General features: G+C 42.1%; 1 protein-coding gene across 4 annotated transcripts in view; it reads right to left on the reverse strand.

Annotated features, from left to right (window-relative positions):
* The window catches only part of ryr2a (ryanodine receptor 2a (cardiac)), a 587,454-nt gene extending 580,777 nt beyond the window's left edge, over positions 1 to 6,677 (reverse strand). For all 4 annotated transcript variants that reach the window (XM_052011297.1, XM_052011295.1, XM_052011296.1 and 1 more), the window contains exon 1: positions 6,527 to 6,677. In XM_052011297.1, the coding sequence (XP_051867257.1) occupies positions 6,527 to 6,574 (48 nt within the window). In that variant the 5' untranslated portion in view covers positions 6,575 to 6,677. The remainder of the gene's footprint in view (positions 1 to 6,526) is intronic.
* Positions 6,678 to 17,609: the final 10,932 nt, after the last annotated feature.

Consider the following 17,609-nt stretch of genomic DNA (forward strand, 5'->3'; position numbering starts at 1 on the left):
TGCGTAAATGCAAATTTTTATCCTTACGATTCAAAATCTTTAATATAAGGCAAATATAAGTTCAACCTCCTGATTCCCCAAAATGGATCCATCAATGCCGCTGCTTGCTTGATTCAAAGTGCTATCTTTAAAAAGACTCCTGAAATAAAATAGTATTGCAAATTAACAGAACATTTATGCTCATTATCAGCACAAACTGTCCTGTAAGTATATTTTAGGAATGCAGTGCTATGTGACCAGATTATTGTTAAGTCACCCTTATCAGTCCATTTGCAGTGCACAGACAATTCTTATCACATGAATATTTTACCCAGAGCAGCAGTGTCAAACTCAAAGGAATCTTCAGAAACATGCAATAAACATCATAAAAAGAAAACAAGGCAAAGTCAACATCAAGTTTCCAAATTAACCAATTAATTATTAGATTGAAATATTTACAATTTTGAAACACCAGTTTGTAATACTGGTTATATATTGCAGCCTATTTTCTTTGAATATTCAGGTTTTCAGTTGTTCATTGGGGCATATGGTAGGAAATATCAGCTAGCTTTAATGTAAATATTGACCTTTTTAAAGATATTCATATACTTGGTCATCAATAACTGCAATAATCATGTGTATAACTGAAGCTGGGCACAGTTTGGACGCTATTCTCATTTGTGATAAACAATTTTCCATCTTAATACAGTTTCTTTCCTTTTGTGAGGCAAATGCAGTTCACAGTCAGGCTTTGTACTGAAATATCAGTAGTGGCACACCAAATATGTACCTCTCATTGATGTGGTATCAATTTCCCAGAAACTATGTTCTCTTTGCCCTTTCATTTCTCTTCTTGCACACACACCTGGCTCCTTCTCTCCCTCATTCATGGCTTTTCCAGTATCCTTTCCTCCACTCCACTCGTTTGCTTCCACCACAACCAACTAACCTTCATTGGCAATGACCTCTAATAGTTTAAGCAACAATTCCATATTTGACAACAAAAGATGAAAAAACAATTAAAACATATTTGTTCAGAACAAAGAATCAATAAGGTGTACATCATTATTTGTGAATTTAACCTAAGACTTTACCGATATTTACAGCTGTATTAATTCTGAGAATTTTATACAAGTTCTCTGATAAGGTGGAAAAGGGGCCACATTGAATCTACTGGTTGAGAGGATTTTTTGTTTACAGATAAATTAATGCATCAAAACAAAGTGATTGGTGATATTATCACTGCAAGTAATGAACTTACACTGTAGCTGAAGTGGGTTGATTGGGTAAAACAAAGGCAGTCTAGAGTGACTGTCACATCTCTTGGCAGGTTATTAAAAACACATAATTAGATGATAAATATGCAAACATGCATTTAGAGTTTCTATCGCTTCCCTACTTCAAGTATGGCTGGATACATGAAAATAAAAAAAAACTTCAGACTTTGGAAATCTGAAATAAAAACAGAAAATGGTGAAGACACTCAGCAGGTCAGACAGCTTCTGTGGAGAGAGGAAAAGAGTTAACAATGCAATTCGAGGATCCTTTGCCAGAAATGGAAAAGAGTGAAGACAAATTAGTTTTAAATTACAGAGAAGGTGGGAAAGGGATGGATAGGACAAAGAGAATATCAGTGATAGGATAAGAATAGGGTTACCATGGGGATAAGTTTGGAGGTCATCTGATCAATGGGTTCATGGGGAAATTAGAGAGAGAACAATTGAACACAAGCTATGTGATGAGACACTTAGAGAGTGAGAATACTGACAAAGGATTGTGAAAAGCTGCAAAACACAGAGCTGGAAGATATGCCTAGGTTAGACCGTGCAAATGAAGAGAGAAAAATTGAGCCAATAACACAGACAGAGGAATTACAACAGAAATCACCACTTTTGATACAGAGAAAGCAAGCTACCTGGAGAATTTGATATTGAGTTCAGAAGGCTGCAAGGTGCCAAGTTGAAAAATAAGGTACCATTTCTAAAACTTACATTGGGTATTGTTATAACAGTACAGAAGGCAGATAAATCAGAATGGGAGTGGGATGGAGAATTAAAGTGGCAGGCAGCAAAGAGCTCTGATTTTCCTCTCCAGATTGAACATAGATGCTCAGCAAAAAGGTCACCTAATCTGCATTTGGTTTCTCCAAATATAGATAGACCACATTGTGAACACTAAAAGCAGTATACTAGGTTGGAAGAAATGCAAGTGAATTGCTACTTCACCTGGAAGGATTGTTTGGGTGTTGGGAAGGGAAGGTCTTCTGTAGTTGCATGGCAGAGTAACGTAAGGTAAGTGTTTGGTGGATACAGAAGAGCAGACCATGAAGACCAGTGGGAATGCTGAAAAGGGAGGGAAGGAGACGACGTGTTTGGCCATGGAATTTTGTTGAAGCTGGTGGAAAATGTGAAGAATGATCTGTTGGATGTGAAGGCTAGTGGGATGGTGCTCTAACTGTGCTCTGTCCAGGAGAGACAGTTGAGAACCATGAGGTCAAGGGTTCAGTCAACCATGGAGGAGGAGAAGCCATGGTTCAGGAAGAAGGAAACCTCAGAGGCACCTGTGCCCAAAGAGTCTTCATCAAAGCAAATACAAATAGAGACAAGGAACTGGGAGATGGAATGGAATCCTTACAGGGAGTAGGGTGAGAGGAAATGTAGTTGAGACAGCTGTGGGAGGCTAAGGCCTGTAATGGATGTTTGACACCAGCCTATCCCCCGAGATGAAGTCAGAGAGATCCAGGCGAGGAAGAGAAAAGTAGGAAATGGACCATGTGAAGGTGAGAAGAGGGTGGAAATTGGCAGCAAAAGTGATGAAATTTGAGTTTTGGATGAGTGCAGGAAGCAGCCATGAAATACTGGAAAACGATTTGAGAAAATGGGCCTGAGCTGGACATTTCTTCAGCCCATGCAAGTTTCTACAGCTACGCTTTTGATCCAGAGAAAGTGAGTGAAGTTGATGGAGAGTTGTTCAATGTGTGGACAAATTCAGCCAGGTGAAAGTGTGTGCTGGTAGAGGACAACTGATTGGACCTCTGCTCAAGGAAGAAACAGAGGGACCTCAGGCCATCCTGGTGTGGGATGAAGGTGGAGAGGGATTGTGCATCCACAGTAAAGATGAATCAGTTGTGACCAGGAATTGGAAACCGTCAAAGTGGTGAAAGACATCCGAAGTGTCACTGATATAAGTGGAAAGGGACTGGACCAGGGAAGAAAGGATAAAGTCAAGCTGGGTAGAAATAAATTTGGTGGGGCAAGAGTAGGCTGAAACAATGTCTGGACAATTAAGCTTATAGATCTTGAGGTAGAAGCAGGCTGCATGGCACTGGGAGAAAAAATCTCTGAAGAAAATGAGATCCGTGACTGTTTGGGAGATAACATTCGGGGTAGGGTCATGGTCTCAAGGGAAGTATGATGATGTACCTGTGAGCTGATGCTTGGCCTCTCCGAGACAGAGGTCTATTCACCAAGCCACAACAGCACTACCCTTGTCAGCAGGTTGGTGGTAATATCAGTGTCTGTTCGTAGTGAGTGGTGTGCTGCAAGTTCAGTGAGGGAAGTGAAAAAAATGAAGGCAGTAAACGTTGGGTTAGCAGTTAGCAATGAAAAGATACACAGAGGGTAAGAGGTCAGTGGGAGGAATCCAGGTGGATCAGGAAGTCTGGAGAGGGGAGAAAGGGTCCACGGTCTGGAGTGAAGTCTCTTGGCCAGAGAACTGCGCACTGAGGCAGAGGCCAAGAAAGAAGATTTCATCATCATGTTCGGCTCGGGATTGATTAAGATGGGGAAAGGGGGGGACAGCCCCTGCTGAGGATCAATCAGCAAAAGAAATAAGGGACTGAAAGTGCTGAGAAGCAATTAGATGGTTTCCTTTGAAGTTCATTTGGTCTGAAGTATTTTTCTTGAAGGCAGCATACCCAGCATCTTCCTCCACGGATGCTGCCTGACCCGCTGAATTCCTCCAGCATTTGTTTGTTGCTCCAGATTCCAGCATCTACAATCTCTTGTGTCACCAGCATACCCAGCTTGTTGGTTATTTTCAGGAAACAATGATATTTTACCCATGACAATGATGCTTATCAAAAACTACACCACACAATGGAAATCAAGGAGTAATAGCTGAAAATGGCATACAGTTATTAATTCAAAATTGCTGAACCATCACCAGAAATCACTTTTATTTCTAAGACTGCCAAGGTGCTATTGGTAAAAACAGAGAACTGGAAGTGAGAAACCTCAAAGTGTCTTGAGACAACAGAGCTGGCACAGTGGTTCTTCACCACAATTCCCACTCCTCTCCAAGCTTGAAAACAAGCATGAGTTCAGGAAAAACCTAGTTCAGTCATTTGCTTTTCATTTCAAAATGTTTTGAGGGAGGGCATCTCCACTCAAAGACAATAAATCACCCTTCAGCGCACCCTCACATCATCAAATATTACAACAACAATCAATCTGAGAACAATCAGCTTCGTTCACTTGCATCTTTATTGCTCATGCGTTCAATCCACTAAAACCATTTGATTTTAATTTCTAAAGCGAACACAGTGGGAAACCTTGCTGAACAAAAGGGATCCGCACACACCAGGTTGAGTGCAAAAGCATGTGTCATCGCCAGTGTGTTTCCAAGGTCACTGGTGGAAATACACAACTGAGGGAATGATTTGCAGATTCATATTCCCCAGTGGCAAAATGTAATAGATGTTCATTTTATGCTTGATAGGTGATGACTATTTTACAAATAAAAAGTATGTGCAATTATAAACAGAGTAATATTTTCACATGTTAATTTGTAGAGCATACAGTATCTACTTATCAATGCCCAAGGCATACATATTGGGTGTTTGACAAGAATGAAGATTATGAAAAAGAAGAGAAGCACTGAGGGTAAAATTTATCCAGATTTCAGTACATTCTCCTTTTATGGCTGCACATTTTTAAAAGATTTTACATGGTTAACGTATGGCATTGACTGATAAACCAAGTATGTTGATAGATTTTAATAAACACGTTGAGGAGCCCCTTCATTTTCAGCTTTGTACTCTACCACACTGGCCCGTGTTTATCAGGAGGATTTACAGATTAGAACAGGGTGGTAACTTTAAACGTCGAAGCGTGATTTCTGCCTCACCTCTAAAGCAGTGCTAATAATGTTCATGCAAATAAAACAAGGATGTATCTCTGCTGCGTACAGTTTTCTTGAGCCGGAGCAGCTGTCATTTGATATTCCAAACACAAACCAGAGATTATTGTGGTTTTATTTGCAGGTTTTTTTTTGTTCAAGGTCATTTCACCAAGTTTCGTAAAACCTGGGAGGGTTTCCCGCACCAAAACCTTCGTCAGCTCACCCCGTTTGTGTGATCTAATTGCTGCCAAGTATTGCAGCGTTGGTATTGCTTTGAACATACAGCAGATGACGAAAACTTCTAGCTCAGTGTAACACCAGCAGGCATTCGAATCATGTCCGCTTCTCTACTTTTGTGGGTCCGTTATCAAACCCGACCGTCAGAAACTTTGTCAATAACCAATGTAAATCACTAAAGGCTGGCACGGAAACACCGATGTCCCGTTCAAAGACACGTGCGCATGACATGACAAATCCAGATCGGAGATGCCAGCACTTTACAACTCGTTGTTTAATCCTCAATTTAAAATCTTAAATTTTACGCCTGAATAAGTTGCACTCACTTTGACGGTGCACGGGTGATATGTTTTGCACGACCAAGCATCTTTGAGCAAGGTGAGCAGTATTTAGATTGGACAGTCAAACGTATAAAACACAACGGCCATTCCGCTCTGGCAATACAGGCTCCGTGAAAATTAACTGCATCGGCTTACGTAGAGCACAAGGCGAGCAAAGGAGACCAAACATTAAACGGATCGGTTGTTACAATTGGTTTGCAAGACAGATGTTTGCAGCAAGGAAAAGCAGGGCAACAGCATTGCTTATAAATTGAGCAATCATCGGCAGAGACGGTGACTGAATGTGTCTCTGCAGCATGAAACATGCTCATTAGAGCAACGCCGAGTATCAAACCTTACCTCTGTCCATCTGACACAGCCCAGATCACCGCAGGCATTCCCTAACAGGCTATTAGAATTACAGCATTCCACCAACTCTTTCACTAACCTCGTAATGTGTGCGCGTTGGGGGAGAGGGGGTCAACGCTAACTCCTGCCATTGACAAAATCAAATTAGACACATAATCCGCACTGGGGACATGAAGGTGCCTTCAACAGGGGAGGGAGGGCGGAGGACACTTCATTTCTGCTTTTATTTTTGTCCTCCTAATATTTTCTCAAAGAAATGCAGCGGACAGTAAGAGCCGAGAACATAATTTAATATGAAATCACCGCAAACAGAGCTAACAGCATGCAGTTGGTGTCAGCGCGTCAGTAAGTGCAGTGCAACACTAATACCCATTGATTCAAATGCGGCTGATATAAATCCACGCGTCTCTCACTGTTCCTCACAGTGGATGGGGTGTAATTATCTAATGCATGGGGAAGGGGTGGACGGGGGTAGGTATCAATGATAACTGGGTACTTACAGTTCGCAAGAACTGGATTTCGTCCTCTCCTTCCCCCACCTCAGCCATGGCTGCAGAGGAGCCGGAGGGAAGGGGTAGCCCGCTGCCTGTCCGCTGGATTACGGGCTCCTATTAACACAAGAGCTGCAAATCCTCTGCGCGCTCTCTCTCTCTCTCTCTGGCCGCGTCTCTCCCGCTCAGGAATATTGGCGTGTGTGTATGTGTGTGAGCATCGCGGACGCGCCTGCCTGCTGGTGGGCGTGCGCGCGTTCGCGCTCCAGCGCGCCCTCCCTCCCCTCCCTCCCTCTCTCTCCCACTCTCTCCTTGCAATGTGTTTAAACTTTGTCGCAATGTAAAGCGGCGCGGTGGAAGTATAGCGCCGCTCAGGAGAGCTCATCCGCAGCGAGGAAGGAGGCGCAGCGCAGGCAGGTACATCTGCTGACAGCCCACCAGTGAACAGCAGCAAGTCCTCACATTTCACAATATGCCCCGGTTAGTGGGGGAGGGGGGGGGTGTTGGTGAAAGGTTACCCAGGATGGGGGCTGGCATAAGAGTCACACGGCACGGAAAGAGGCCATTCGGCCCAACTTGTCCATGCCGACCGAGGTGCCCACCTGAGCTTGAGCAACAAACAGTCTGCTGGAGGGACTCAGCGGGCCGAACAGCGTCTGTGGGAGGGAAGGAACTGTCAACGATTCTGGTCAAAACCCTGCATCAGTCGTGATCCTGGTCCTGATGCAGGGTTTCTACCCCAGACCTCGACAGTTCCTTGCCTCCCACAGACGCTGCTCGACCCGCTGAGTTCCTCCAGCAGACTGTTTGTTGCTCCAGATTCCAGCGTCCGCAGTCACTCGTGTCTCCACCTCAGCTAGTGCCATTTGCCCACGTTTGGCCCATATCCCTCTAAACCTTTCCAATCCATGTACTTATCCAAATGGCTTTTAAATGTTGTTATTATACCTGGCTCAACCACTTCCTCTGGGAGCTCATTCCATGTAAGTGCCAGCCCCTGCGTGAAGAAGTTGCCCCTCAGGTCCCTTTTAAATCTTTCCCCTCTGACCTTAAACCTGTGCCCTCTGGCTTTTGGTTACCTTGCCCTGGGAAAAAGACTGTGTGCATTCACCCTATCTCTACCCCTCAGCATTTTATACACCTCTATAAGGTCACCCCTCAGCTGGTTTTCAACTGGGGAAACATCCTTCCAGTCCAGGAAATAAAGTCCTAGCTTGCTCAACCTCTCCCTATGACTCAGGCCCTTGAGCCCTGGGCAGGGGGGAATGTGGAGTTGAGGTGGTAATCTGATCAATCTTGATCTCATTGAATGGCAGAGGATGTTCCTGCTCCTCCTTTTGGATGTTAAATCATCTGCTGTGTGCTTTGTAAAAGATGCCCCCAATCTCTCCACCATCACAACCAGTCCAAAAACACACTCATGTGCCCTTCGTTAAATCGTTATAAGAACATAGCAGGAGAAGCCACTTGTTCCATTCGCCAAGATCATGGCTTATCTTCCAACTCAGTGAGACTGGACCTGGAGAATTGTGTAGTTTTGTTAAAGAGGGATCCAGAGACGATTCACTAGATTGCTCCAGGGGTGGTGGATTTGCCATATGAGGAGAACCTGTGCATTGTGTATAATTTATGTTTTTCTTGTGAATGCTGCCTTTATGATGCCATGTGCCTGAGATATTGCTGCAAGTAAGTTTTTCATTGCATGCATGTAGTTGTGCATATAACAATAAACTTGACTTTGACTTTGAACTGAATGGACTAGTTTGGAAGGATGAGGAGAAATCTCATTGAAACTTACAAAATTCTTCCTGGGCTTGAGTAGTATTTTCCTGCCCCATTCCCATATCCCTTGTTTCCTTTAATATCCAGAAATCTATTGATCTGAATGGCTAAGCCTCCGCTACCCTTCTGGGTAGAGAACTCCAAAGATATACTACTCTCCAAATCAAGACATTTCACATTTCAATCTCAAATGACGTACCCTTTATTCTGACACTGTGATCCCCCCCCCCCCCCCGCCCCAGTTCTCTGCAGGGGAAATATCCTTCCAATATCCAGCCTGTCAAGCCCACTAAGAATTCTGTAAGTTTCAATGAGATTGCCCCTCATCCTCCTAAACTAGTCCATTAAATTCAAAGTCAAAGTCAAGTTTATTGTCATTGCAGCAGTATCTGAGGCACATGGCATCATAAAGGCAGGATTCACAAGAAAAATGTAAATTAAACATAAATTATGCACAATACACAAGTTCTCCCCATATGGCAAATCCACCACCCCCTGGAGCAATCTAGTGAATCGTCTCTGGATTCCCTCTTTGACAAAACTACACAATTCTCCAGGTGCAGTCTCACCGAGGCCTTTATTACAGGCGATTCCCCACAAATGGGGTTGAGAGGGAATAATAAATCAGCCATGATCGAATGGCGGAGCAGACTCGATGGGCCAAATGGCCTAATTCTGCTCCTATGTCTTACGGTCTTATGGCAATTTGGGTAATGGAAATCCGCCCTTATGGAATTCACAAATCACAAATAAAAAATCTGAGATACGGAATAAAAATTTGCTCTTACAGAAATTGTGTGTCAGCTTTTATTTAATTTCAGCTCATATTTCTTGATGCATGTGCGGATGATGTGGCTTTGCATTACAGAAGATCACGATACAGTCGGTTTTCAGGGAATGCAACCCCCTCCATCACGTGGGGACCACCTCTTATAGTGGTAATTGTAGTTATGTGGAGAAAGGGTTGAGAGCATCAGACATATTGTGCTTCTCTGAATGATATTCTGATCATCCTGGCTGGAAAATAATAGTGAAAGAGGAATAAGGAGCCATTCCAAGTTAAATACCAACAGTGAGTAACCTCCTGCAAGTTGAATGTTTGGAAGCTTTGAAGTGCAGCAGGTTGCAATCATTAATCATTCCAAAGTATTTAGGGTAATTACAGGGCTGAGGGATTAAGAGTGACTTCCAGCTAGAAAGACAGAATGTAAACTAAAATATCAGGGCCGCCAGTTAAACCTAATCCATTTCTCCAAAGTGAGCACACAACAACTTATTGCAGTGTCTTTAATGTAATAATACATTCCAAAGGAGACATGATATGTAACAAAGTTACATAAGCAAATATGAGGAGAGGTGAGCAAAAGCTTAACAAAGGCGTGGCTTTTAAGAACATCAAAAGAGAAGAGAGCTAGTTAGAGGTGAAGAGGTTTAGGGAGGGAATCCCATTGCTTAAGGTCTGGGCAGCTGAAGGCACCTCTGTCAATGGTGAAGTGATTAAGTTCAGGGAATGTGGGGGGAGAGCAGGGGTCTTGTCAAAATGGAGGATGTGGAAAGGAGTCGTGTATCATGTCTTGAGATTAAGAGAGCACATTGGTGTGTGTCTTCTGCTTCCACTAATACTATGCTCATGCCAACCCTTCACTGTTGTACTGATGATCACCAGGAAAGATTGAGATTGTACCCAGCAGTGGTTGGTCAATCCTGGCAGGTAATACATGAGAATTTTCTGTCAAAGTAACAGTGAGTTTTATGGCATTCACTGTCATTAAGGACCTGCCTAAATCGCAGAATGAATTTCAGAAAATTGAGGTCGTGTTGCAGACAAGACAGATAAAATTATGGAGAAGTATTATTTACACTATTAATTGCAATAATTTGTAAAAAAAAATATATGCAATGGAGATGGTCAGAGACCTGAGAGCACTGAGAGAGAGATCAGGGTCCCTGTGGAGCAGCAGAAGGGAAGTTCAGTGACCACAATATGCCCAATACCCCCAGAAGGGGCTGAGAGAGAAGCCAATGACCGGAGGAAGGGGGAAGCCAGAGAACCCCAGGATGGGTTGAAAGGTAAGGTTGTCAGGTGGGATGATCCAGCTCATTGCGATGGAGGCCTGATGCACATGATGCACATAAATGCAAATCTTTTCTTACTTTAACAATGTGTTAAAATAATTATAAAATAACAAATACTGATAACAGCAGTGAATAAAATATTTGTCCTTCGCCGGACATTTTGTGTTGGATGTTCATTAAACGTTTGAAAATCTTTCTAAGTCTTTGCATATAAACTGCCCTCAATGTATATTTGTTCAGGAAAACCTGAACTAAATTAACTAAAGTTTTAACTATATATTAAAAATTCCTACATCTTTATTCCTATTCACAATTATCATAAAATGTTTAGGGATTTGTGTCAGTAATATAAGACAGTGACCAATGGGTTTACTGTATTCACAAGTGTTTTAGCATTATGACTCAATCCTTTGTAAGTAGTTTCACAGACTGCATGTTAGGATGTAGCATGCAGCTTGTTGGAGCATCAGACTAGTCTCGTGTACCTCCTAGTGGCTGGTTGGAATGTGGCATAAGCAACTGGGATCAGCAGGCCTGACTCATACATTAGGAAAGAGGGCATCGGAAAATATTATGGGAGTTAAAAAAAGGCAGGAAAGACGTCATCACAGAGAGTGCACAAGTTTAACGTCCTCAGCCCTTGAGTTCTTGTGTCTCAGTCCTGTTGCTCAAGTTGTGTGCAAGACCAAACTTTTGCTGTGGTGGCAATAACAGTCATAAAGGACCAGCTCCTATAGCAAATGCCCTGATTAAAAAACACGTTTTTCCCAAGAGTAATTTGGCCATCCTTCACACAGTTGTAAAGACTAATGAGAAACAGAAAAAGAAATTGTGATAAAGGTGTGTATTAAAAAGTTGGCAATGAGCACATACTGGAAAACCAGGGGAACTGCCTAGTGAGTGATAGCAAAAGGATGGACACCCTGTTACTGACGTCAGAAAAAGCATGCAGTTACTGTCTGCCCATTTATAATAGTGTAAGCCAACAGGTAGGTGGCACAGTGCTGCAGCTAGCAGAACCCCTGCCTCACCAGAGACCTGAGTTTGATCCCGATCTCTGGTGCTGTCTGTGTGGAGTTTGTACGTTCTCCTTGTGACCACGTGGATATCCCCCTGCGTGCTTGGGTTTCCTCCCACATCCCAAAGTCATGCTGATTGGCAGGTTAATTGGCCAACTGTAAATTGCCCCAAGGGTGGTAGAATCTGGGGGAGTTGATGTGAAAGTGGGGACAATAAAAATTGGGATTAATGTAGGATTAGTGTAGATGGGTTGTGGTTGGCATAGACTTGGTGGGCCAAAGGGCCTGTTTCTCTGCTGTGTCTCTCTGTGACTCTGAAAGATATATGTATTGAGTTGAAAATAAGCAGATCCTTCAACGAACAATAAGAAAATTAGAATAACTATTTTATGTATTTTCTTGCATAAAAATCCCATTTTAAAAAATGTACTGGAGAAGCATTTTGGGTAATTCAAACAGTTACTATATATGCAGCCAGCTTAATTATGTCAATAACTTTCAGTGAGTGTATCAATTCCAGAGTTCATGTTAATTGGCCATAACCAACTGTGGGTTTACCATTTGCGTAATCCTGATCTAGACTTGCTGGTAAGCGCTTTTCTGATAATAGGTGGCAAAGCCCTAAGCAGGACTTTCTTGCTGTAACACCATTATGTTGTCAGACCAGAACAAGCACCATTATGAAACAACTGAGAAAACTTTGGCAGCAACAGAAGCCACACCTCCAAGTGATGCCAACTGTCAAGGATATTGAACACTTCAGAATATCTCTAAAGTCTAGAAGCATGTAGCAATTATTAAAAATAAATTAATTTACATTTTTTAAATAATTACTTTTAAAAAACTTATTAAAAAATTTTAAAAAATATTAAAACATTGAAGCAAATGATTAATTTAGAAATATATGAATTACTTAATGATTGACACCTTTCTCCCAGCTATTCTGCATTCTAATGAATCAAGTCACCATCCCTGGCACAGGTTCAGTGGACAGACTCCTTGATGTAATCTCCCCAGGAGCTGCAGCCGGTTCCTGCTCCACCTCAGGAATCCAACATTGGAGGACTGCTAACAAATCACCTGCAATCATCAGTCAGCAAATTAGCATTTGTGCAAGAGTCCTGATTTTCCTGGCACCTACCAGGAGTAGATTTCTGCACTTCTTTGTGGTACTGGCAAAATTCCTAATGAAACTGTTGCTTTGCTACAAAATAGAGATGCAAAATAACAAAAGGTAAACATCAGCAAGAATGAAAGTAATCGAATTTATATGCCATGATTCATAGGACATCCAGTTCTTTGCATCTCACCAATCACCCTGTTACATCAACAAATATTGCAACAAGTTTCAATTTAGTAAGATCTCACAAACAATGGTGAGATGGATGATAGATTAATTTGTTTTGGATGGTGTTTCTTGGGAGCCGTGCTCTCTGCTGTTCTTTGACAACATTGCTTCCAATTTTGAAAATGCCTGAACAAACTGAGACAGCACCACAATTAGTTCAGGTCTGAATGTAACATTGAATAGTCATAATAGATTGTTTGCTGAAGTTTTGGAATGAGCAAAGGCAACAGTGATATCATTGTGCCAAGCTGAGTCCATTATTGTACATTATCACTTTCTGACTGTTCATCTGTTTTTTATCAATCCAGATGAAGGGTTTCAACTTGAAACATCGACTGTTCATTTCCCCCCACTCAGATGCTGCCTGACCTGCTGAGTTCCTCCAGCAGTTTGTTTTATTTACTCCAGATTTGCTGTCTCATGTGTCTCTGTATAATCTGTTCTTGTTTCACAGTGTTGGTTTTGGCTTTTCTAATACCAACTTCGTCTCTGCTTGGAAGGTTCTTGGTTCAAGACAAACTCCAGGAGTTTAGTCACAAAAGTCTAAGCTGATGCTCTAGTGCACTGCTGAGAGAGTGTTATATTGTTGGAGATGCCATACTTTTAAAGAGATCTTTGAACTGATGTCCTGCCTTCTGTTTCAGGTGGATGTTAAAGATATGAAGACAATATTTTGAAGAAGAGGATGGGAGTTACTGGTACCTTCTTGTCCAATATTTCTATCAGAAACTAGTCCAGTCACTTAACTTATATACCTTGACATATTGACACAGACACGGGAGTTCAAATGCCACCACAGAAGATGGGAGACTTAAATCCAGGAATTTAAATGGCTCCTGACCTTAACAACGATCAGAAAGCCACACAGTTGTCATGAAAATCTATCCAGTTCGTCATGGAAGAAAGTTTGCCACCTTTGCCTAGTCTGACCTAAATGTGATTCCACATGCACTGCAATATGATGAACTCTTAACTACCCTCTGAAATTCCACACAGTTCAGAGGTAGTCAAGGATGGGCAATAAATGCTGGCCTAGTCACTGATACCCATATTCTGTGAATTAATTTTGCAAAAGTATAATTTTCACATTGCTCTTGCTGGGAGCTTGCTGTGCACAATTTGGTTGCTGGTTTCCAAAATAGTGACCACATGTCAAAGGTACATAATTGACATAAGAGGTGCTACATAAATGCAAGTCTTGACTTTGCTCTCTATGTTCATGGTTGTAAACTCAATTTTTCCCAAGTTTGGCCACTGATATTTTTACCATGGAACTCTTCAGTTCTCTGTTTCTTTTTCCTTCAGCTTTATATGTTTGGAACATTTAATTCTGCAGCACAGATACGTAACACCAATCATGAAATAACCTCTGTCTAGTGAATGTAGTCTGTAGCCACGCATAATTACCCCAGACATCAGAAAAAAACGCTACGTATGGCTCTGAGCAAGGGTTTGTGTATATTCCAGCTGAACAAACAGCACTCATTCAAAGAGGCAACCAAGGATCCTGATTCTGAAATAAGCTTATGTCTATGAATGACTAAAACAAGCGTCTCTTACAAAATGAAACAGTGCTGATTTCCAAGCCATTATAACTGTGTTCCAGCTTCTTTTCTTTTGTGTTTGACTTTTTCTTTTCAACCTTTGAGTTTCTTTACTACATGCTTAGCAAAATTTTGCTCTTAATGTTGAATATTGTAAGTCCACAAACAGCTACCAAAATCATGCTGGATGTGACTGTCCAATTTGTCAATAACTCAATTAAGAGTAAGCTTAGCTAAGTAATTGTAAGTAATCCTTTATGTTTTATATGCTCAGAGGGATGTAATTGTTTAAAAACTCAATCACCAGGCTTCGAGAAGGAAACAAAGCTTTGTGTTAGGTGGAATGATCTCCCAAGAATTTTGAGTCTTGCAGCAACCAAGAAGAGAGTATAACAGCATGTCACTTGGTTGTGAAGAAGAGAACTGGTTGTTAAGAATAAAGTGTGGTTGTGAAAAACCAAAAGGAGATATTTAGCATGAACACAAGAAAATAGGAGCAGGAGTATGCAACAGGCCCCTCAAGCCTGCCCCACCATTGAATATCATCATGGCTGATCTATGGTGGTCACAACTCCTCTTCTGTGCCAATTCCCATAACCCTCACTTCCTCATCTTTCAAATATAAAGTGGAGATAGATGGCAGAGGCAGAGAATTCCAGAGATTCACCATCCTCTGAGAGAAAAAAATGTTATGCATCTCATTTTTAAATGACCTGCCCTTTATTTTGTAGCTATTTCCCTTTGTGACTCTCCCACAAGTGAAGGCATTTCAACATCTGGCCTATCAAGCCCCCATAGAATTTTATATGTTTGAATAATGTCACCCCTATTTTCTCAACTCCAAGGAATACAAATGCAAACTGTCTAGCATGAGAATTTGTAAGATTGAAAGTCATAAATGTCAAGATCCTGGAAGAGACTGAACTGCACCGTAAATAAATGAAAAGTGTTGATTGAAATATGGATTCCAGATCAATTTTACATTCTTTATGTGAACCCAAGGTAATTTTAGTCTGTCACTTTGATAACAGTGTGTCTAGATTTGATACTGCACAGATCCATGCATGGAGTCTACCTGGCAGAAAGTTAAAAGCTGCTGCTTTTGTCCAGTCATTATTCCTCTCCTTCACTGTACTGCCACTTGAACAGAGCTAGTCCTTTATAAAATGCATTCCACCAGGAGTCCAAGATTTATTGCCAAAGATTGTTGATTGAGTGAAAGTTTTACTATTTGAGAGATATATTGTGAATGAGCATATTTTATTAGTTATTGCAATGCACCATTTCTGTTGTTCGCTTTATTTTAATAAATCTAATTCATAGTTTATAATTGAGATAAATTGTTCCCCTTTCTCCAAAGGAATGCCAGCAGTTCCACATGGAACTGTCAGGAAACTTGGTACTCCTGTGCCTATTGTGCACAGACTGCAGACCTCCCAAGTTTTTTCAACAGAGGACACATTGGTATTGGTATTGGTTTATTATTGTCACTTGTACCAAGGTACAGTGAAAAACTTGTCTTGCATATCATTCACATAGATCAATTCATTACACAGTGCATTGAGGTAGTGCAGGGTGAAAACAATAACAGAATACAGAGTAAAGTATCACAGCTACAGGGAAGTGTATTGCAGGTAGACAATAAGGTGCAAGGTCAAACAAGTCCATCTCATTGTTTAATAGTCTTTTCACTGTGGGATAAAAGCTGTCCTTGAGCCTGGTGGTATGTACCCTCAGGCTCCTGTATCTTCTGCCTGATGGGAGAGGAGAGGAGAGAGAATGACCCAGGTGGGTGGGGTCTTTGATTATGCTGGCTGCTTCACCAAGGCAGAAAGAGGTATAGACAAGAGTCCATGGAGGGGAGTCCATGGTTTCCATGATGTGCTGGGCTGTGTCCACAACTCTCTGCAGTTTCTTATGGTCCTGGGTAGAGCAGTTGCCATTTTTTGGAACATGATATTTTTCCTTCATCATCCCCAGAATTCCCTAGCAAATATCTTCACTACGTTCAGTGCAGTAGTTCATTAAGATGCTCACCACCACCTTCGCAGGGACAATTAGGGGCAGGCATTAAATACAGGCCTTGCTGGCCATACCAAGAATACAACAAATGGTGTGAGCTGGTAAGCCACTTTCAAACAACCTCCTGTCACTGCTGAGAAGCTGAACAGTCAGGCAGTCTTGTCATCAACTTCCCCTTCACATCACTAGATAGAAGAGCAAGAATGGCACCTATCAGAAGTGCTTATAGAGGGTGCATAGGCAGAATAAATGCTGGAAAATCGATCTCCAAAGCATATTCTCCTCTAAAATCAATAAAAGCAAAAAGGTATCTATGACTTGAATGCCTGTAGGCAAGTGGCTCCTTAGTTCCTGCTGCAAATGACCTTAGGAAAGGCTCTACTCAACAGATTCAGCTCTTGTCAGGACACCTATTCTGGCACACTTAAATTGCAATGGAGCAACCTGAAGCTCTAACTTGCACAACTTGCCTTCTGAGAGCACACAAAGCAGTATGGTTAATTTGGCATTTTGTTGGTAATAAGTAAGAACCAACTCACCAGAATCCCCATCCAGTTTGAATTCTCTTACTATTCCATTTATATCAGGTGACATTTTCCCCATATCTCAGTATTCAAGTTAGAAAAGGTAATGAAGGCATAAAAGAACATATCAGATAAATGTGATTAAGGATTTTTTGTGCAGATTGAAAGGTGCAGAAGTAAACTGATTTACCATTTCAATGTTTTTTGTTCTACATATTTGTTTCAATAGTTTATACGTCCCCTCTCACCCCCACCTCCTCTCACACCCCCCCATCCCTGCTCCCCTCCCCGCTCACCAATCCCCCTCACTACCCTGACACCACCCCACCGCTCCCCACTCTCCATTCTCCCCACTCCTCCCTCCCCATTCCTCCGATCTCCTGCTACCCAAACCCCCTCCACTCAGCACTCTCCCACTCCACTCCCCATTTCCCCCACTCTCCTGAACCCTTTCCCCTGGATCCCTGCAACCTTCCCTGGTTCCCCCCACTCTCCCAATCCCTTTCCTCTCAGGACCCTGTGGCCCCTGATTCCCTGTTGCTTTTCTTTCCTCTATCCTTGATCCACCTCTTTTCCCTGCTACCCTCCCCAAAATCTCTCACAGTGATTTCCCCCTCCTTCCTGGTCCCTGCTGACCCTTCCAAATTCTTCCACTTTCTATATGCCTGTGATGCTCCTGTAAGTACGTTTTTCTTTGCCCCTGTGCATGCATGTACTTGTGCACATAACAACGAACTTGACTTTGACTTCCTTCTCCCTGACTCTCCCGATCCACTT

The sequence above is a fragment of the Pristis pectinata genome, chromosome 3 (genome assembly GCF_009764475.1).
Source record: "Pristis pectinata isolate sPriPec2 chromosome 3, sPriPec2.1.pri, whole genome shotgun sequence".
In the NCBI taxonomy this organism is placed as follows: Eukaryota; Metazoa; Chordata; class Chondrichthyes; order Rhinopristiformes; family Pristidae; genus Pristis; species Pristis pectinata.